The following is a 22,461-nucleotide window of genomic DNA, read 5'->3' as shown; positions in this document are numbered from 1 at the left end:
TAGGTGGCGGCTTATAGTCAAGTGCACCTTATAGTGCGAAAATTATGGTAAATTCATGTTCATATCATTGAACGCCTGTACATGAAAAAGTATAACAAGAGGAAAGAAAAAAAAAAAAAAAAAAAAAAAAAAGACGTGAGAGCAGTAGAAAAAAAAATCTGACGTTTAATGGAAGACCAAGCAAAGAGAATGATCAAGAAGCTGCTTGCCTCGCTCAGAATCCGCCGCAAATGAAACCCGGCTTCAAAGCCCCCTCACCGGGAGGATTTCTATTCTTTCTGCCAAACAACCACCATTCCATCTGTCTGTCCCAGCGGTCCTCCAATCCTTGATGTAGAAGCATCCCTGGGATTCAAGAGGCTAAAAGGCAGCAACAACAAAAAAAGAAACATATAAGAGGGTGTGTTTGTTTGGTTAAAAAGTAGACTTTAAAACCAGTCATCATAGAGGCAATTTGGGAAGTTACTTAGACATGAGCTCATTTTTAGTCTATGAAAGTGGGCTGCTGAGCTTGATTAAAGAATGAAACGTTCCCGCTGGGACCACCACAAACATCTGTTTATTGTCCCCCCACCCTTTCTCATCAGTATGCAGGAAACAAGCAGACGGATGGGCCGGCTGGACTAAAAATGTCACACAGCGAGGAGGTCAAGGACAAATTGGACCAATTCTGGTAAAAGAATCACTTCCTTGAAGGAAACCTACCAATTGTTTGTGTATCAGAACACATTTACACTAAATGATGTAAGAGGTCCACTGAGATACTGCAGCTTTTGAAATTTTGGTTGCGTCATCGACAACAAGTCATTTCCCGGCTTTTCTTTGAAAGCTGGCGTAAAAAAAGGAGGCTTTCACAATGGACCAAGTATCAACTGCAGTTGTTTGTTGACAATTATAAAGGTTAAGAAGAGGAGACTTTACAGGCAGCGGCGCGGGTCAGGGAAGCTTGGGCGGTGGTGAACACGGCCATGATGGATGCGAAGACCACATCGGGGGTCTTGCTGGCGTCCACGGCGGCGTGGAGACCCTTGGCGCTGTAGTATTGGACCAGAGGTGCCGTCTGGCGGTGGTACGCGTCCAAGCGAGTGCGCAGCGCCGTCTCGTTGTCATCACTGCGGCGGATCAAGGGCTCGCCGGTCACCTGGATGGAAGGATCAAAAACAGTAGGAAAGATTGGTTTGTCAGTTTAAGGATAAAACCACCAACAAACGATCTTCTTAGTCCTTACGTCATCTTTCATCGCCTCTTTGGGTGGGTTGAACTCCTCATGGTAGGAGCGGCCGCTGGGCTGATGAAATAGTCTGCCAGGTCCCAAAAGACAAGCAAAAATGTGTCAATTCTATAGATTATTATTATCAGGCTTCCCCCTACACATTAAATATTGTGGCGCACCGCCACACTAAAATAAAAGCTGCCATGCCGTGCAAAAGAGATGTTTTATTTTTTTTTATTTTTTAAAGGCCGTTTCAAACTAGCAGCAGCCTAGCGTGAAGGGTTCAGCGGCAACCTATTCATTGTGTATTGTAACGTCCGTAACTATACGAGGACCCCTTAAGAGACGATCCGTCGGGGAGCTGTGACGTAGAGGGAAGCGAGAAGGCGATAGCGGTCGCATGTCGTGGAAGCCCGCTGTTATTTTGTGATCCTTTTTCTTTATTATTGTTGCCACAATAAAGTGGCTAAGACAATACAGACTCCTCTCCTTTTCCCCCCAATCCGGGGCATTACTGTATTTTGGATCGGACATTTCGGCGAAAGTGAGCGGTGGACGTACGTTTTGGACGGAAAGGCAAGTTTGAATGAATTTGCGCCGAGCGGGGGGTCAACAACGCATTCAATGGCAGAGGGGCAGGGCTATTACAGCGATCGGATATACAAAATCACGGCTGACGAAACCTTGATAAATGCGCTCCCCCCTCAAGTTTCGCGAGCTCTGGGACACTCGAAAATGTATCTCATACATCTCCTTGCTAAGCTAAATGGTACCTCGATGTGCGTTTGTGTGGAAATGTAGTTCACGAACAACAAAAAAACTATTCACCTTCTCACCGAAACCAATAAAACACTTTTCAAGCTAATTAGAATTTTTCCCTACAACTTGAAATGGGTCCATTACAAGGGCGTAGGTTTGGTCTCAATATTGGTGGGGACGATATAACAGCATAACCTGCATGTACACTTTTTAATGGGGACAGGACATTAATGAAACCAAACTGATTAGGTGAACGGGGGTCAGGGCTACATTTATCACCCATTTGAACATAATTAATTGATAGGCTAAATGATCAATGCAAAAATAAATCTATTGACTAGGGCTGTCAAAATTATCGCGTTAACGGGCGGTAATTAATTTTTTAAATTAATCACGTTAAAATATTTGACCCAAATAACGCACATGCCCCGCTCAAACAGACTAAAATGACAGTACAGTGTAATGTGCGCTTGTTTTTTTGTGTTTTGCGCCCTCTGCTGGCGTTTGGGTCCAACTGATTTTATGGGTTAGTACCATGAGTGAGCATTGTGTAATTGTTGACATCAGCAATGGCATGCTACTAGTTTGTTTTTTGATTGAAAATTTTACAAATTTTAATAAAAAGAAAACATTAAGAAGGTTTTAATATAAAATTAGTATAACTTGTACTAACATTTATCTTTTAAGAACTACAAGTCTTTCTATCCATGGATCACTTTCAGAGAATGTTAATAATGTTCATGCCATCTTGTTGATTTATTGTTATAATAAACAAATACAGTACTTATGTACCGTATGTGGAATGTATATATCAGCGTGTCTTATCTTTCCATTCCAACAATAATTTACAGAAAAATATGGCATATTTTATAGATGGTTTGAATTGCGATTAATTACGATTAATTAATTTTTAAGCTGTAATAAACTTGATTAAAAATTTTAATCGTTTGACAGCAGTAGTGACTTGTACTAACTTTTACACTGCAAATTTATAACGTTTTAATCTGATGATTTTTCTTAAATCTATTCGAATATTTTTTTTCCATCTTGTTTTGAGTGTTAAAGACTAACAGATTAATGGGTCTTATTATTTAATTTACTTTAGGTAAATTTTACCATTTCTTCTTGTTAAGCCCATACATCTAAAGGTTGGTCATTTATTAGCAAAATCAAGGGGGGAAATGATTTCAAATAATTTTTTGAACAATGTCACATTTTGAATAAAGAACATTTATGACGAAAAAGCTTTTTTTTCTTCCAAGATTAAATATACTAACTTTTAGCTTAAAAAAAGAGTGTTAAGATTATTTTCAGATAGCTATTTTTGTTATTTCAAGAAATCGGAGTAAAATTTACTTGAAGCACTGGCAGATCATTTCACTTACTTCTATTATATTTACACTGAAAACAAGGGAATTTAACTACTCATCAGCCAATCAAACATGCGTTGGGGGGGGGGGGGGTCACTAAGTCTGAGCATAATGAAAGTAATTCACTTCATAATGGTAGGGTCAATTCTATCCTTACAAAATATGTGAAGACAATCTAAATGACCTCTATAACTGAACTCATTATATAATGCAAATAAGGTTGCCTAAAAGTTGGTGGGGACAATTTGAGCATCCTGAAAAGTTCCTAGTGTTTATGGCCCTAACGTCCCTATGCAAACCTACGCCATTGGTCCATTAACAGAAGGACTAGTATTGTTGTGTTAATGTTGTACATATTAGGGCCAAACAAAAAAGAAGGACTACGAGATGTAAGTAATACTATTGCTACAAGAAAAAAAAAGTCGTAATTTTACGTAGGGTAATGTAGCTGTAATCAGCTACGCATTTTACATACATTATATCATATTACGACATTAGCCTGGCTAATGAAATATTTCAAATAGATCTTTGTAATGGTTCTTCTTGAAAAACAAAATGTGAAAAAAAAAAAATGTTATGTCATGTTATGATGCAATTTTGCCGTGGCACGACATGGTGAGGCGGTCAGACTCCAATGCAGCCCACCACCGCAGCTTCAAAAAATCCTGGGGGAAACACTGATTATCATTATTAATCTTATTCGTCTCACAACAGGACTCGTAGTCGGATCACTCACACCCAGCTACCAAAATTCCTACATATAACACTTAAAAAAATAAAACCGTGCATAATTGCTAACACAAAGTTCCAAAATGCTAAAAGAGTAATACCAATATGCTGACAAAAGGGCATCTCATACTATCAAACCACTAAAACACTCAACAAAAACGCTAAATGTCAGAAGCAATTCAAACAAAAATGATCAAATTCTCAAGAAAAGCTATCAAACAATTTAAATAAAGTCACAAAATGTTAAAACTATAAAATTGTAAACTATGTGCTAACAATACACAGGTAGTTCCTGGGTTACGAGTCTACGACGTACCCGACTTAAACCATTTCGACTTTACGACGCCAGAGTCTCGTCCGCCATTTTGTCTCCAGTCGTTTTTTTTTTTTTTTTTTTTGTGGCATAAACTGTACCTTACCTGTACAGTAGAGCTGGGAATCTTTGGGCACCTAACGATTCGATTACGATTACGATTCAGAGGCTCCGATTCGATTATAAAACGATTACTGATGCACCCCCCTCCTTTTTTTCCCTCTTTTTTTATTTTTTCATGTTTTGTACATTAGTTCCAAAATTGTTCAAAAATACTCTCAGGCTAAACCACACTACTATTTCAGTATCAAGTTAACATATAGCAGTAAACAAATATACAAACAGTAAATAAAAAACTCCAGTCCCCATTCTGTCTCAGCAGCTTTAAACTACATTCAATTAATTTAATGTTGTGAATCAACCATTAAATTTGTTAAAATTGCTCCTGTTATTCCATTTCCCTTTTGTCTACTTTCGACATGTGAAAGTTTTAAAACTATTGTAAAGTTAGATTCAAGTCAATATTTTACTGATTTAGGAGTATTTTAGATAAAAAGTTAATTAGGTTTGCTTGGAAGGTTCGCTACAACAGCATTGCAGGGAAGTGTACTGCTTTAAGATGGCGGCCGTTTATAACGCCGGAATCTAGCTTTTTGTAGATGTGCTGCTAACACTACCAAATCTATAATGCATCTAGTCCTATATAAATGATATCCACCGTAACATTATATGGATGTACTTTTCTAGCAGCTTTTCGGCAGCAGTCAGGTATGTCGTTGTGTTTTTTTATCTCGTTGCATGAGTTGAGCTAGAGCCGTGAGTTGAGCATTGGCATTACCCGAGGGGCCGGGTAATGGGAAGCATGATGTTTAGCTACTCTCGCTCCGTTCCGTCCCGAAGAACGCGCGGCGCGCTGAGTGTTGTGTACTTCCGCTTTACTTCACATATTTTAATCATCAGAATTTGGATGTTTGTGAATCGTTCTCGAATCTTTCACGGCCGAATCGCGAATAATCTAAGAATCGGAAATTTTGCACACCTCTACTGTACAGCATCTTATTTTTTACTTTATTACCGGAATTTTCGGACAATAAGGTGCACCTGACTATAAGCCGCCACCCACCAAATTTGGCACAAAAATGGCATTTCTTCATAAATAAGCCGCACTGGACTACAAGCCGGAGCAGTCCTCACTGTTCTATGGGATGTAGTATACACCAAAAGGTGTTAACCGGTAACACTTTATTTGAGAGTAGCATTATAAGACTGTCATAAGACCAAATGAACGACCATGAAGCTTTGAAACAATTTGATGCAAAACTTCATTGCTTCAACAAGCTTCATTTGGCCATTACTGCTCCCTTGGGGGAGACAGTCAACCTCTGCTGTCAACACTGTTGTCGTTAGAGGTGGGAATCTTTGGGGACCTAACAATTCGATTGCGAGGCAACGATTTGATTATAAATCGATTATTGATAACACCCACAAACCCCCAAGTTATCAGCTGCGTACATTAGTTACAAAAATTGTACAAAAAGCCTCTCAGGCTTAAATAAACGACTATTTCAGTATAAACTTAACAGTTCAAAACAGTAAATAAAATATTCAAGTCCCCATTCTGCATCAGCAGCTTTAAACTACATTTAATTTAATGTTGTGAATCAACCGTTAAAGTTGTTAAAATTGCTTTCATTATTCCATAATTTCCCTTCTGTCTACTTTAGACATGTGAAAGTTTTAAAACTGTTTTAAAGATAGTTTCAAATTAAGATTTTGGCAATTTAGGAGTATTTTAGATAAAAAGTTAATTAAATTCGCAACAACAGAGCCTTCTCGAGAAGTCTCCTGCTTTAAGATGGCGGCTGTTTACCAACACCGGCAAGCCTGTCATTTCGCATCTGGTTTTCAATACATGTGCTGCTAACGCCATTGAGTGTCATTTTGTATCTAATTCTGTATACATATCATATATATTACCTACCGTAACATGATATGGACGTAGATTGTAGCGGCTGTCAGCAGCAGTCAGGTATTATTGTTTTTTTATCTAGGGGCATGAGTTGAGCCAGAGCCGTGAGTTGAGCATTGTCATTAGCCGGGTAATGACAATCATGATGTTTACTCTCGGGACACAATGCAGTCCGTTCCTCATTGCGTCCCAAAGATCACGCTGACTGTGTTTTACTTCCGCTTTACTTGACATATTTCAATAATCGGAAATTGGATGTCTGTGAATCGTTCTTGAATCTTGCACGGCCGAATCACGAATAATCTAAGAATTGGAAATTTCGCACACCTCTAGTTGTCGTCCAACATACCTTCTAGCTTGTATTGCTGCGCTACAATCAAATAATCAAAATTCATGTTCTGTGCCAATTCTTCAAATACTGTTCCAGTTGTTTCATTAATTGTTAGTTATGGTATTTTGGTATCACATTTGACAGTGGTGGCATAAGACTGTCATAAAACCATCATAATTGTAACATGACACTGCGATGATCATTTATGAACGATGATGATGACATGTCATTTTGTATCATCGTCAATCATCTCACTTTTGAATGGATGTAAAATATCCAATTTGGACCTAAATGGAGTTAGTGACATAATTTCCCGGATGACACTTAATGACATCTGCCATAAACATTCATTACTGCCCATGATAGCGTCATATAAGTCTGAACGATATACATATCGTTAAAACATCGCCATCGCGATGTCCGCGTGCGCAATAGTCCCATCGCAAGCACGTGCAATAGATTTTTTTTAATCCACATACGTCTTGCTTTCTGCTCTGCGCACAGCCTCACACCCTCCCTCACCCAGCCCTTTGTTCCTCTCAGTCACTGCGGCACTTGCTTATTAAAGTTAATGATGGCTTTGATTTGGCCAAAGAAGCAGACTTCACATGGGCATCTGTCAATCATCGTTTAACTTGTTAAACAGTTTCTGCAAGGAAGCCGCGCTGGAATGAATGTGTGTGTGTGTGTGTGTGTGTGTGTGTGTGTGTGTGTGTGTGTGTGTGTGTGTGTGTGTGTGTGTGTGGAGATGTTGGAGACATATAAATGCCAGAAGTGATCATGAGGAGTTTGAAATTTCTACATGTCACTCCAACGGTCACAGCTAAGGGAGATAAACAGAAGCATTTAATAAAGCCAAGCATTTATCTACTACAGTACTTTATTCTTGTGCAAAAATGATTTGGTTGGACAGTTATGTTTAAAACTGATAATAATTATGACATTTGAAGTGCTTAAAAATAATTTATATTCATTTTTTAAAATCACTTTGGGGGAAAAAGTGAGAAAAAACATGTCTTATATGTATCTCTTACCAATGCTAAATCTGAATAAATACATTGAGCCCAAAAAACACACAAAAAAATTGGGGGGGGTGCTACTTCGCGGTTTTTCACTTATCGCGGTAGGTTCTGGGCCGCATTAACCGCAAAAAAACGAGGGATCGCTGTACACTGTAGTGATGATGAGTCATCCAAAGTCTTTCCAAACAGCTATTCAAGTCATCTGGTGAAAATTTCTTTAAAAAAAAAATATATATATATATATATATAATTTCTTAAAATATTGCAATATAATATCGCAATATATCGCAAACCCCCAAAAAATCTTTTTTCCAATATCGTTCAGTCCTAGTGTCATGTCATAATTATGACTGCCTTAGGGCAGACTTATGACAAATAAAGTGTTACTTTATTTACCCAAATAAATCAACAAAAAAGCCGAACTGGACTATAAACCACAGAATTTAAAATGAGGGGAAAAATTAGCGGCTTCTAGTCCAAAAAATATGGTAATACGAGTGTTCTGCCCTTTGGCGAAATGTGTATTTAAGTATAATGTTGACCTGTTCTGTGATGCTTTTATTTTGGCACAGGAAGCGTAGAGCAGGTAGCACGACCGCACGCAAGTAAGAGCGCATGTACACACGAAGAACGTATGTGTATACACCCTACCCACGTGACGTCACAACTCCTTCCTCCTGACTGGTGCCGCCCAATTGTCCGTCAACACATCATGTTTACCTGTTACGGCTACGTACATTCCTCCTATTTACGACGTGTTTTTCTGCTCGTTAACATTAATAATCAAAATGGTGAAGGCGTGTGTGGTGGTCGGTTGCAATAACTGAGAAGATAGACGGAGAAGACGGAGAGACGAAGTTCTACCGGATTTCGAGAGACCTGGAGAGAAGAGAGCGAGATGGGCTGCTGCAATTTGACGAGAAAACTGGGCTCCAAACGATTACCACAGATTATGTAGTAGTCATTTTATATCTGGTAAGATGCATTTAATATATATTTAGAGGGTTTTGGGCTGACAACCACAATTAAGATCATTGCTAGGCTAATCGCCGACAACATACACAAATGTATGTAGTGAGAATGCTATCGCTAAACCATATAAACATTAAAAGCCCTAACTCCATTGACAAACGACATGAAATACATTAGACTTGACAGTGGATGTTAGCAATAACAAAAGATTTTGAATTGAAAATTTCGTAACTCACCTTTCCAAGCACAAGATAGATTCCTGCCGAATTTTCGTGGACGAGGACCTGTTTCACCCAACCAGCAACGAAGTATTTATAAGCCTCCAAGCTCTTAAAGTTTTTCAAACTTTCGTGAGAATAGGCTGATTTTGTGTGGACAAGATAGTTGTACATATCAGGGTAGCTAGCAGATGTCAGGCAAATACGGCGGAGACAGCGGGTCGAAAAACATCGATTTAGGCATCAAATATGGATCTGGCGAATGGATAAACTGAAGCTTTTCCACATAACGCCTTTTATGCAACGCATCAAGTGAGTTTACGGCAGGCCCGGATCTAGGTTTACCCACCAGAGTGGGCACTAAGAAATCTTGAGGGGGCACCCCCAATTCAGGCTTTTTTTTACCCTCTGCATTTCTCTGGGCTTGGGACCGGCGCAAGTAGGACACTGGCTTGTGTCCCGTTGAGGCCGCATTAATTTTTGGGGGGGTTTATTTGGTTTTTTGGGGGGGTTTTTTTCCATTCATCTATCTACTTATTCTCGCAGTCGGTGTGATGTCACGATGACGTATTCTCGCATAGCAACGTGTCGACATTTTGAGATGGAGGCCATACAGGTAACGTTGTCTGACATTCATATATTTCAGCAATGTTTTGCATATTTCTTTCATAAAAACGTCTTAAACATAACTTACTATTATCACGAGTCACTGCCGACAGACGCAAGGAGGTGATACAACTTAAAATTTGCGTGTATTGGCCTGCAAATCTGCCCATACAAAGTCGCAGCTGATAGCTGGATAAACAATCCAAAGGAATTGCCTGCAGTGGAGTTCGGAAACATCTACAACTACCTCATCAAGTCACCCAGTAAGTTGACCTTTATGAATTACGTGGAATATGTACTGTGTGGAACTAAGAAAACTGGCAGTATATACGAAGTCATTATTTCTGCCGTAACCGGTAATTCGCCTCCAAGCGTCATTTAGCCGTGAACGTGTCACAGCAAAATAACCAATTCCCACCAGGCCAATAATATACTAATTGACCGGTCAGAGCAGTTCACGGCAAAAGACCAATAACGCTTTGCGATTTGTTGGTTACGGTAATATTCACCACTGCCTACTCTATTGAATCCTAGCAGCTAATTGGGGCACAAAAAAAAAAAAAAAAAAAATCGATTAAAGTTTACTCACCAGTAATAAAATGTCGGCTGCAAACGTAAATGTGCCTGGATTTAGGTTCCCACTGGCGAGAATGGTCCACGGAACCGTCTTCTTCTACTGTTCCTCGATTGATTGCTTTCAGCCATTTGCTAGTCCTTTTCTTCTCACGAGGAAGAATGAAGAACTTCAAATGCGGCTCCGAACTCTTCCTTGTGTTACAACCCGCAACACGGCAACTTTTAGTGATTCCGACGGAAAAAAAGACCGCAAATAAGACAAAAGTTCAATGCGTTTGTACTACAATGCACGACAGAGCAACTGCTTGTGACTCGTGTTTTGCCCCCATTTCAATATGGCGACGCTTTGTTGTGGCTGGTGACGTCAAAAATGCCCGGATGTCCGACTGCGAGAATGTGTCTGGAGGAGAGAGCGGAAGCGCGCTGATAACGAACAAGTTTGGAAAAACAGCTTGTTTTGGTCATTGCTTGTTCGGCATGGTTACGGCCAACAGTAACCGTTAATCCTGCAACAACAAAGTAGGTGACACCAGCTCTCCGTGCGTTCTCTATATCCAGTGCGACGCTACAATAGGGAATGGGACGTACTACGTCATTGTTTGGACCCGCCTCCATGCTGGCAATATAATTCACTTCCGGGCCGGCAGAGTCAATGCGGATTGTAACGTGTGATAGTGCTAAGCTAACTCTTTCGGTGTTTTAGAAAGAAAATATGGGTGCTTTATTGTTGCGTTACCGGGTGCAACAGCGTCTCCTACGACAAAAAAAGGGGTGAGGAAAAATGGACTCACTTTTCACCGTTTTCCTGCATGGAGGACCAAATATCAGATCACGAAGGTACGACGGATGGCTGGATTGCAGCGGTTCGTCGGAAAAGCATTTCTTATGATCATATTTCTGCTGGAATGAGAGTGTGTTCCTGTCATCTCTACTCTTGTAAGTTGAACGATTTATCCACTTTTGGTTTCAATACGTTTTTGTTTTTTTACACCGTTGTGTAAATCTGCCTCGGTAGCAATGCTCGCCTACTACGACTCCCCTACCTGTTGTGTTCCTAGGTAAACCTGCTGACAACACATCCCGATTGGTCACCATCTCTCTTCTTGGATCATTTGACAAAGAAAATTTGTTCAATGGAGTGGTTCCATTTGTCCTGTGTCGGACTCAAACAAGCCCCTGCAGCAGACGCCATCTGGGTCTGCCCTTCTCGTCGATGAACTGCGGGCTTTTAACTTGTGAAAATGCAAGAACTTTAATGCACATATTTATTCTGCCTGGCTATTTAACTATGGCCAGTGACGTTTTTTTTTTAATTTTTTTTAACCACTTTGACAAAGACACCTTTCATTGTAATGTTGAATTTATATATTCTATTATTATTTTTAAATTATAATATTCTTATTTGCACTTATGTAGACTTTAGACTGTCAATTCAAATAGTGTTGGAAAAGTTGCAATACCTAAAATAGAAATGCAAGAACTGTAAAGTACATATTTATACACCTTTATTTACCTAAGGCCACTGGATGTTTAACTGCTTTGAAAAATACAGGTTTTGTTGTGATCTTGTATTTATATAGTATATAGCTTTTTATAATGTATTATGTATTATAATATTTGCTGCCCCCTGCCAGAGTGTGGGCCATTTTGTACTAAAATGATTTTAAACTGTCAGTTCAAATACTGTGTTGGAGACTAGTACTTGCAATACTTAAAATGGAAATGCAAGAACTTTAAAGCACATATTTATCCTGTCTGGCAATTTACCCAAGGCCAGTAAATAGTGTTTTAAACTGCTTTGACAAAGACACGTTTATTGTGATCTTGTATTTGTGTATTACTTATAATTATATAATATTTGCTGCCACCGTCAGAGGGTGGGCCTTGTTTGCACTAATTTAAAGATTTTAAACTGTCAATTCAAATATCGTATTGGAGAAATTGCATTACTTGAAATAAATCTATTGCAACTTATCAGTCCCAGTTCTTGTCTACAACACTGTCCAAAAATTGTCAATGCATATTCCAAATAGAATAACAAAATTAAGTCACCTGACTTTGTAATTATTACACCTGTTTATTATGAAGACCTGAAGTAAACAACAAGCAGTTACAGTTTGTCAAGAAGTTGTTCAAGTCATGTTTTGGTATTCATATTTTATTGACTTTTCATAACACTTGGGATCGTGTTTGTAAGAGCAGAGCAAACTGAAGTTTCAGCGTGCACTCTTCGCCTTTCCAACCTCTCAACGCTCCGATGTGGTGCGCTTGACCTCAGAATAACCCAAGAAGAGATATGGTGACCAATCGGGATGTGTTGTCAGCATTTCATATGCAGGTTTTCCTAGTAACACAACAGGTAGGTGATGAGGAGGAGTAGGTTAGCATTGCTACCGAGGCAGATTTACACAACAGTAAAGAAAAAAACAAAAACAAAAAACGTATTGAAACCAAAACGGATAAATCGTTCAACTTACAAGAGTAGAGATGAGGGGAATACACTCTCATTCCAGCAGAAATATGATCATAAGAAATGCTTTTCCGACGAACCGCTGCAATCCAGCCATCCGTCGTACCTTCGTGATCTGATATTTGGTCCTCCATGCAGGAAAACGGTGAAAAGTGAGTCCATTTTTCCTAACCCCTTTTTTTGTCGTAGGAGACGCTGTTGCACCCGGTAACGCAACAATAAGCACCCATATTTTCTTTCTAAAACACCGAAAGAGTTAGCTTAGCACTACCACACGTTACAATCCGCATTGACTCTGCCGGCCCGGAAGTGAATTATATTGCCAGCATGGAGGCGGGTCCAAACAATGACGTAGTACGTCCCATTCCCTATAGATATTCCTGACTGTGCCGTCACGATAGTCGTGGCTATGAACACCTTTCTCGTATCAACGACTCTGCAGACGTGGCTTTGTCTAAGCAGGGTTATTAACACTCAAAAGGGTGAAACTAAAGAAAACAGACAAAACAACACAATAAAAATATGCACAGTATATTAAATCGCATATGTACTGCCCTATCTGTAGCAAACTGCATATGAAAATATGAATAACAATTGGCAGAGCGCCCAAAACGCCATTTTGCCGACCCTCTAACTCGTGGGTAATTAGCATATCACAAGTTTCATGCTAAGTGAATCTGTCTAACTTTTTTTGCACTGAAGTACACACAGTTCACATATTTTCGTTTTTGAACACATTTAAACAATACATACCGGCAATGCAACCTCAAATTCAAGGCAAAATGGTCAGAGATGGCGTGAACTGACTGCGCCCAACGTCGTGTGAGTCTCTGCTGAACAAAGTCACTTCCGTGTTGCAGTTTCTTTCAAATAAAGTGCGCATGAGATGCAGTAAATTAAGGCATCCACTAGATGATGCTAAAAAGACGTAATAAAAGCAATAAAACTCAAGGTATTCAATCACAAAACCCATCAATATTTTATGCATAACAGAACACCGACATTTTGCTTGGGTGGGCACGACTCACGTCTGGGTGGGCCGTGCCCACCCCGGCCCACCCATACATCCGGTCCCGGTTTACGGCATCCGAAAGCACCGGGTCCATGAAATGCATTATAAATTGCTCGATCAATTGAGACCATTGATAATACAGAAACAAAATGACGGACAAGGGGGCGGAACCATACAGCGAGCACGTGATTTTGTGACGTCGGTGGGTAGGGTCTATACCAGCGGTCTCAAACCGACTCCACAAAGGGCCGCAGTGGGTCCTGGTTTTTGTTCCAACAGATCCAGCACAAACAGTTCAACCAATGAGGTTTCTACTAACATAAGCAGCACCTGATTGCAATCAACTGATTACACTTGTAAGAAACCAGATTGGTGAAAAGGTATTTGTCTCGTTTGGTTGGAATGAAATCCAGTACCCCCTGCGGCCCTTTGAGGACCGGTTTGAAACCACTGGTCTATACAAAGAAGAGCGCACGCGCACACAAGAGAAAGCATATTTTCACCACGAAGAAGTCACGCAGCTGAAAAAAAGGGGAAAAGATTACAGCTAAGCTCGCTGTCTAGCTAGGACTTGGCTCCAACGTCTTGGCGAGGAAAGTACAATGATGTATAGTACATATTTTTGGATTATTGTTTTGAGATTTAAGGGGGATTTAGTGGTACTTAAAGGGTTCATTCCGATTTACACAGAAATTCGGTTTACGTCACCAGCGTAGGAACGGAACTCATTCGTAACCCAGGGATTACCTGTACTTGCAAAAAGGATTTTTGAAAAATGCAATGGAAATACTATCACAATGCTAAGACAAAAATAACATTGAAATGCTAACAAAATGCAATCAAGACTAGGGGTGTGCCATCTTAGGCACCCCACGATTCGATTACAATTCAGGGTACTACGATTCGATTATTGAACGATGATCACTATTTTGACGATGATCGCGGTTACCCAATTATCACGATTATCAATGCATCGTACATTACTAATTAATACGGCAGCCAAATACATTTATGTCCATCATTTATCTAAAATCCTAATGATGCAACAGGAACGATGGAAACATGCCCATACAACAAAAAGCTGCCCTTAAGATTCTTTTTTATTTATTTATTTATTTTTTACAAGAAAGTGCAAAAACATTAACCATTTTATAGGGAGTACTTATTTCTCTCAACAATACAATAAAATTTACACAGGTGGAATGAATTCCTCATTTTGGAAACAACGTGTCTTTAGAAATAAGACTTCTTTTAACCAATATACTTTGTTTTCACAGATTTCTGAACTATTTCACATGTTTGTAGTGTTACCGCTGTACTTAATCATGGTTTTACACATTCTGCATATAAAATACACGTTAGCGAATTAGCTAATTAGCTTAGCGCTCGGCGCTAACTATTAACATCTCAAAACCAACCACAATAAAGGCTAAACAGTACAGGAGGGTTCGTGTACTCACCTCTTATAGATGCACACGAGTCTTAGCAACACACTCAGGACATTTTTTTAATTGAAATGCCGTAAAACTACTGCTGCACATCTGAAAGACAAGCAGCAACGAACTATCTCTCTTCCCCTCTTGCGCAGGGTCGGGTTTCTGTCCCTGCCCGTTTCATACACAAATTTATTTTCCATTCTTTTAAAAAGGAGTAAATCTAAATCTCTCTCTCAGAAACCAGCAGCATCCATCATAACGTGCGTGTGCCCGTTAATGGTGCCCGGTCGGCAGACGTGTCTTGAATTTCGGTCCGCTACGAGCAGCTGCCATAAAGTTATGAGGGAAAATAATCGTTTTTGAACCTTTATGAATCGTAATCGAATCGTCACGTGTCGAAAAACAGCTCCTAAGCAGGTAACAAAACTACCAAAATTACATTAAAATGCTAACAAGATGCTAGTAAAAGCCTATAAACTACTAACAAATCATAAAAATGTTAATAAATACTATCAAACCCAACTGAAATGCTCATTACATTCCCAAAACAATGCAGAAATACCATCAAAGGCTAACAAAACGTTAACTCGCCAAATGACAATGCACCAATAACAATGGAATACCTGCCGCAAATCCTGCGTACCAGCAAGGAATCGTCGACAGCAAACTCGACGACCGAATCCAGCTGCTCGCGTCGCTTGTCAAGCAGCTCGTCGAGCTAAAAGGCAGAAAAAAACAGCAAGTCAAGCGCCGGCTATCCGTCGGCATCCAGCAGCGATGATCAAATCCTACCAACTCAGCTTGTTTGACAGTCCGGGGGAATCCATCCAATAAGAAACCTTTCCTACAAGGCGGTGTATCCAGGTTATTCTCGATGAGCTCCACCACCATCTCATCACTTACCTGAACCACAGGAAATCATTCACGCTGGACCGTAGTAATCACATGACGGACAGAAAGCGGCACTCACCAACTTTCCGGCGTCCATCGTCTGCTTGAGCTTCTTGCCAAGCTCCGAACCCGACGCCACCATGGCCCTCAGCATGTCTCCTGTGGATAGGTGACACACACAATAGCGCTCGGCGAGTCGATGGGCCTGCAGGGAAAAACAGCCATCTTGATTATGATTTTCTTGACTTTTTCTTTTGTTATATTTGTTTCAGTATTGTTTTATTTTTTTATTTTGCAATATACCAGTGCATTACAATGTTACTTGACGCAAAGACGCTTTACAAGAAAGACGGGAACTCAATAGCTCAACGGCAATAACAAAACAATCATAAAATTAGATTAAAAGGATAAAGAATAACAAATTTAAGAGGTCAAGATAAAACCGAGATAAGGATCATGGTGGGTAAGAAAGCGTAAACAGGTGTGTTTTAAGTCTGGAGTTGAAAAGCGAAGATCGAGGGGTAGGGAGTTGCAAAATTGGGGGGCACAGTGAATAAAAGCTCGGGAACCGAAGGTGGCGAGACGAACACAAAGGACTGAAAGATGGAAGATAGAGGTGGAAGATGGAGGGGGGGGGGGTCAGTTAATACAGAAAGATTGCATAGGTATGGAGGGGCCAGGCCATGGAGTGCTTTAAAGGTAATGACAAGGTTCTTTTAGTTAATTCTTTGACTGGGAGCCAATTAAGTTGACGGAGGATGGGGGTGATGTGGTGTGTGGTGGGAGTCAGAGTGATGAGGCGTGCTGTTTAGTTTTGGAGGAGCTGCAGTTTCTGGAGGGACTTATTTGGGAGACCGAAGAGCAGCAAGTTACAATTAGCGAGCCGGGAAGTGACTAGACTACAGCAATACACCAATCTTCATCAATCACAGATGAACCCCATTAGCCTGGAATAAACAATGTTATAGGAATACAATACAATACAATACAATGTGGTCATGGTGAGTCAACCAACATCTTCCTAAATAGATCAAGTCATCTGGTGAAAATTCTTGTTGTTTTAATATTGCAATAAATATCGCAAACCCCCAAAAAGTTGCAATGACAGTTTTTTCCAATATCGTTCAGCCCTACTCCACGTACAATATGAAAATTAGGGATTGGAATTTATTGGAAAATAGCGCCGGAGCCAATCCGTTCCCATTATATCCCATTGTTCAACGTATACTGGCCGCGTCAGTGCTCTGGATTGACTGCGGACCATCTCCAGCGGGCTCCGGCACGCCGGATGGTTTAGGCTATTTTTTATTTTTGCCGGAGACGCATCCATCAAAATGGGCGGAGCCGGGCCTGGAGTCAATAGCCCAGTTACTTATTCAAGGTTTAACCAGCGAACATGGACGAAGAACGCTCCGTCACACGACATGCTGACAACTTTTGTTTTTTTATTAACACACGCCACAAACAACACTTCCTCAACCTGTGGCTCTTGGCAGGCTGTGTCTCTCTCTCTCTCACTGCCACGTCACACGAACAAAACAACATCACCTTTGCGTACGCTTCAGGGTGCCTCGGAAAACATCTAATCAGAATATTACACATGGAACGACGTAGCAGAAACTGAGGGAAAAAGTTTTCATTTGCCTAAATACTTAAGTTATTAAGTGCAATTTTATTCTTTTTCCTGAAAAAAAAAAAACCTTTCATTTCTTTTGTGTGGTATTAATATTGTTGTCTTTTACTTATAAGAGGCATGGTCTATTGCTTTTAGTTGTGATTTCCTAAAAAGTATTTTTGAATTTAAGAGTAAATATTTATCACGTTTAAATGGGTGTACTCGATCTATTAATACAGGGGTCCCCAACGACCGGGCCGCGGACTGGTACCGGGCCATGGCGCATTTGGTACCGGGCCGCACAGAAATAATAAATTATTAACGACTGCATTCTGGCAGATTGACTTTGGCCTGTGCCGCTTAACACACCAATATCCCTGTCTACTCTAGATATACAACTACAGGATAGGAGGTCGTCATAGAAATGCATTGGTTGGACTGTTAGCAGTACATCTTGTTTGTATATCTATGTGCGCTGGGCCTCGATAATAACATATGAAGTAGGTCGTCGCGCATCACATTTGTTCCCGGAAATAATTAGCTCACACACTAGAATGACGGAAAAACAAACGTCTTTGGACGGATTTTTTACAGGGAAAAGGGAACCTGACGAGCCAGAGGATGAGCCTACAACTTCGAAGAAAACAAAATCTATGCTACTTCTCAATCACTAAAGACCCACGAACTGCGAAGGAGTAGATTCGTGACCCATATGTGAATAAACCGAGTGATTCGAGCATGTCTGTGCAACAGGAATATCAATTTGTAAAGATCGCAAATCACGGCGACCTTAAACGTACATTTGAGACAACAACTCTACTGAGGTTCTGGATTAAAGTCATTTCGGAATATCCTGACATCGCTTGGAGACCACTGAAAACTGCTACAATTTCCAACATCGTATCTTTGTGAAGCTGGCTTCTCTCACTTTCCCATCTCGGGATCATCTCGTCTCAACGAAACCACCTCAGGCCTCCCACTGATTCAGCGGGTGAGTTGTATTTTCCCTGCACTTAACACGACAGGGCTAAAAACAAATGTTATTTTATATTTGCTGTATTTTTCTGCCACACATTGCCAGTGTTCTGACAAATTTGGCATGCGCGTAACATTAAAAATGACCGCAAATGCAGAGATTCCAACGCAATACTACAAACTTTCTTTAAAGGGCATTATTATACTAAGGGGCTGTGAGATATCAATAGAACAGTTATGTGGCAAGATAACAAATATTAATAAAGTTAACAAAAAAATTAATCACATTCATGAGCAATTATCAAAAATAGAGCAAAAATTACGAACACTTCCGAAAGTATTCCAGAAAAAGCCGAATGGGGCGGAGACGTCACAACAAGGAAACATAAGGTCGAGGCAGGTGCCATCGTTGTTTATCGACGAGAGAGTTGCTTTCATGTTTTATCAAAAAAAATCGCTAAAATGGTTCAAACCTGTCATGCTATGTGGTGTACAAATAGCCATTTCTCGCAATGTAGTACCCATGAGCTCCCGAACGCGAGAAAAAGAGCTGGACTACACAGGCAATGAGTAAAGTTCCAGACCCAGCCTCCGGCACGGTTTTGTGTAGTGCGCATTTTACACATGAAAGCTATTCGAACTATGGACAAATGAAATCAGGTTTTGCTAAAAAAAATTGCTGCTGAAAGCAGATGCTGTGCCCACCATACACGCGCAGCCACCTAAATGTCCCGAGATATCACGAAAGAGTACGATGACTGGCTCTGATGAGACCACCCCACCACCCCAGGCTGAACAAAGGAGCGGAGCAGCCAAGCTCGAAATGGCCAGAGTGAGAACTCTTTTATGATAAAAAACATATCATGCATTGGATATAGGACTGGACACATGTATAAATTATCGCTCGTAAAATATATAGAACAAATCCTCTAATCCCATTCATATTTGTGTCTGTTGGCAGAGCGAAAACCTATGACAGCGCAATAAATGATAATTCTATACATTACTTTATTTTGCGGTCACGGTGTATCAGCTTTACAAAAAGAAATGCAAAACAAACCATTCGGTGTTTCCCACACGATCTGTTGCCGGTGTTTCATCAGTGTGATTGCTCCCTTCAATGATCTTTTCATTAGGCTGCATTGGCTTTTGTTTGGGCTCAAATTGATAACCCAAAACACCAAAGAAAGGTTCATAACTCTCCTCGTCACCATTAGAAGAACGTTCGTTACGTCAGATTCGTCGCTGCAACTATAAACAAAATTGTCCGCCATCATCGCCGCCATTCAGTACTAAGCACTGAGCCGGTTGTTTCCTTGTTGTGACGTCATACACACAATATGCTAGATTTCCGGGATCTCGGGCGCCCGTCGTTTAGCTTGACAATCGATCTAAATTTCTATCATTTTTCTTGGTGTTGCGATGTGTGTAATTACACGAAGTGGCATGATATGAACCCAAAAGGCATGCGTTTATGGATAAATGATGGAATATTAGCATTTCCCCAGGTTTTGTAATACCCTTTAAAGATAGGACTATTAACGTACGTTTGCCATGTTAGCTGCACACAACAACTGCACGCAGCTCTCTCACTTAACGACTTCGCTGTGTCGTTAAGCATTAATTTATGCCATTTTCGTGTTGCGCTTGAATGTTTATGATGTAAATAGTTTTTTTTAGCACCGTTAGATAACATTGAGAGTCCAACTGAATATAAAAGAGGGCTTTTTTCACTGCCACAAAAGCTTTGGGAGCAAAATTTTATAAGGGTGAAAAATTTGACAGAACACCGGTCCGTGGAAAAAAGGGGGAAAAAAAGACCCAAATCACACCGGTCCGTGGTGCAAAAAAGGTTGGGGACCCCTGTATTTATACTGTATTCTCACTGTGTTACTGTAAATTGTTTAAAAAAAAAAAAAAAAAACGGCGGGACGCAATAATATCGGATATCGCAATAAGTTACGAGATAAATTATCGCACACTAAAATTTGTTATCGCGACAGGCCTACCTCTGACGATGATATTTCTCATCTAAACTCTTCTATCTGCTAGAGCTGCCTGTTAAGGCATCACAACTTGTTTTCTTGCCTTTCTGCATACCGCCTGTTTTTTTCCCCCCCATAAGACTCTGTGCTTGTACATGTTTCCAGCTGAGGAAACACTGCAGGAATTCAAGTTGCGTTCAATGTTGACTTGGTAAACAAGACGATCCTCTGAGACAAAAGTACATTTTAACATTAACAGGCGCTTTGGAGCTGTGTACGATGTTCTACCTCAATGTTTGCCAATACAGTAATCCTAACAGCACTAGGGAATAATGAGGAGCGGTGGGGGTGAATCAAAGTGTGCTTATTATTTGAAATATATCTGTGGCTGGGAGAATTGTTTAAACGTAACACCGAGATTAAATCGCATTTACTACGCACGACTGAAACAAATGAGTACCGAACTGACATTGATAAAGATTGATATTTGAAGTGTATGCTTTTTGAATAAGTTGAAGCAGTAATGAAAAAAAACGACTTATTTGACTAATGCGCTAATTTACGACCTAACAGCCCAATCAAACGCCTAAATTTAAACCAAAACGTGTCGCTCGGTAGCGAAAATCTGGCATTTCCAAATTAGCATTAGCCCCTAGCTAAAACTCCAGGTAATACCACGCGTACAAGCTAGTCGCGACAAGCTAACACTAGCCATCGCCCGCTCACCTGAGTCCCCTTCCCAGCACCGGGCGGCCCGAGCAGGATGGCTCGGATGCCGTCGTGTACATCGGCCATCGCCTCTTTGAGCTGCGCGCTGGGAGCCATCGTCGATAGGCGGCGGAGGACCAGAAAAGAAACTTTGTCCAAAGTCTGGCAGTCGTCGTCCAGCAGCTGATGGCTCAACCGGGGGGAAAGGACTACGCTTCGTTTCTATTGGCTGAAAAGCAGATGGAGACCGCCCCTCAGATGATTAAACGTTTCCGATTGGTGCTTTGTGTCATCTGTTAAATATTCCGTAAATTGATTGGATACAAGTAGGACTATCACGTCATGTACTCCGTTCCACCCCTTCATTCATTTTACATTGGAAAAAGTTATTCATAAAATATCATTAGTTTATGCTGCCTTCAAATGCTCTAGGAAAGACGATAATTACACTTTGCTAATTGCTAATTACGAGTACATCCTGTTCATGTGCTTTTGTTGTCTTAGCATAAAGACTTCATTTTGGTTTGTTGAATGGTCAAAACTGTTCTAATACATTTACTACAACAAGAAGAGAAGGCATCAAAATGCATTCAGTAAGTTTTTGTTTGTAATTGAAAATTATAGTAAACACTTTTTTAAAAAAATAAGGGTTTACAAATATGTACACTATGTTATAATGCTGGCGTAAAAAAAACATAAAAATTGACAATACTTCTTAAAAAATGTAGTGTCTTACCATTCATGCATTTTATATTGCGTTTTATCTTGTGTTGTGTAAATATATATATATATATATTTAGGGCTGTCAAAATTCTCGCATTAACGGTCGGTAATTAATTTTTAAAATTAATCACGTAAAAATATTTGACGCATTTAATGCACATGCCCCGCTCAAACAGATTAAAATGACAGCACAGTGTCATGTCCATTTGTTACTTGTGTTTTTTGGTGTTTTGTCGCCCTCTGCTGGCGTTTGGGTGCGACTGATTTTATGGGTTTTAGCACCATGAGCATTGTGTAATTATTGACATCAACAATAGCGAGCTACTAGTTTCATTTTTGTTTGAAAATTTTACACATTTTATTAAAACTAAAACATTAAGAGGGGTTTTAATATAAAATTTCTATAACTTGTACTAACATTTATCTTTTAAGAACTACAAGTCTTTCTATCCATGGATCGCTTTAACAGAATGTTAATAATGTTAATGCCATCTTGTTGATTTATTGTTATAGTAAACAAATACAGTACTTATGTACAGTATGTTGAATGTATATATATATCCGTCTT

General features: G+C 40.0%; 1 protein-coding gene across 1 annotated transcript; it reads right to left on the bottom strand.

Moving 5' to 3' along the window:
- Nucleotides 1-145: 145 nt before the first annotated feature.
- On the bottom strand, nt 146-21,389 carry ak2 (adenylate kinase 2). The gene is made up of 7 exons (XM_057827639.1): nt 21,189-21,389; nt 15,967-16,092; nt 15,789-15,899; nt 15,620-15,714; nt 1,229-1,301; nt 922-1,141; nt 146-360 (listed from the first exon to the last, which is right to left on the bottom strand). The coding sequence occupies exons 1-7, from the start codon at nt 21,285-21,287 to the stop codon at nt 353-355; spliced, it is 732 nt and encodes a 243-aa protein (XP_057683622.1). The 5' UTR covers nt 21,288-21,389; the 3' UTR covers nt 146-352.
- Nucleotides 21,390-22,461: the final 1,072 nt, after the last annotated feature.

The sequence above is a fragment of the Corythoichthys intestinalis genome, chromosome 22 (genome assembly GCF_030265065.1).
Source record: "Corythoichthys intestinalis isolate RoL2023-P3 chromosome 22, ASM3026506v1, whole genome shotgun sequence".
Classification (NCBI taxonomy): domain Eukaryota; kingdom Metazoa; phylum Chordata; class Actinopteri; order Syngnathiformes; family Syngnathidae; genus Corythoichthys; species Corythoichthys intestinalis.
This window is presented reverse-complemented; position numbering and strand designations above follow the sequence as displayed.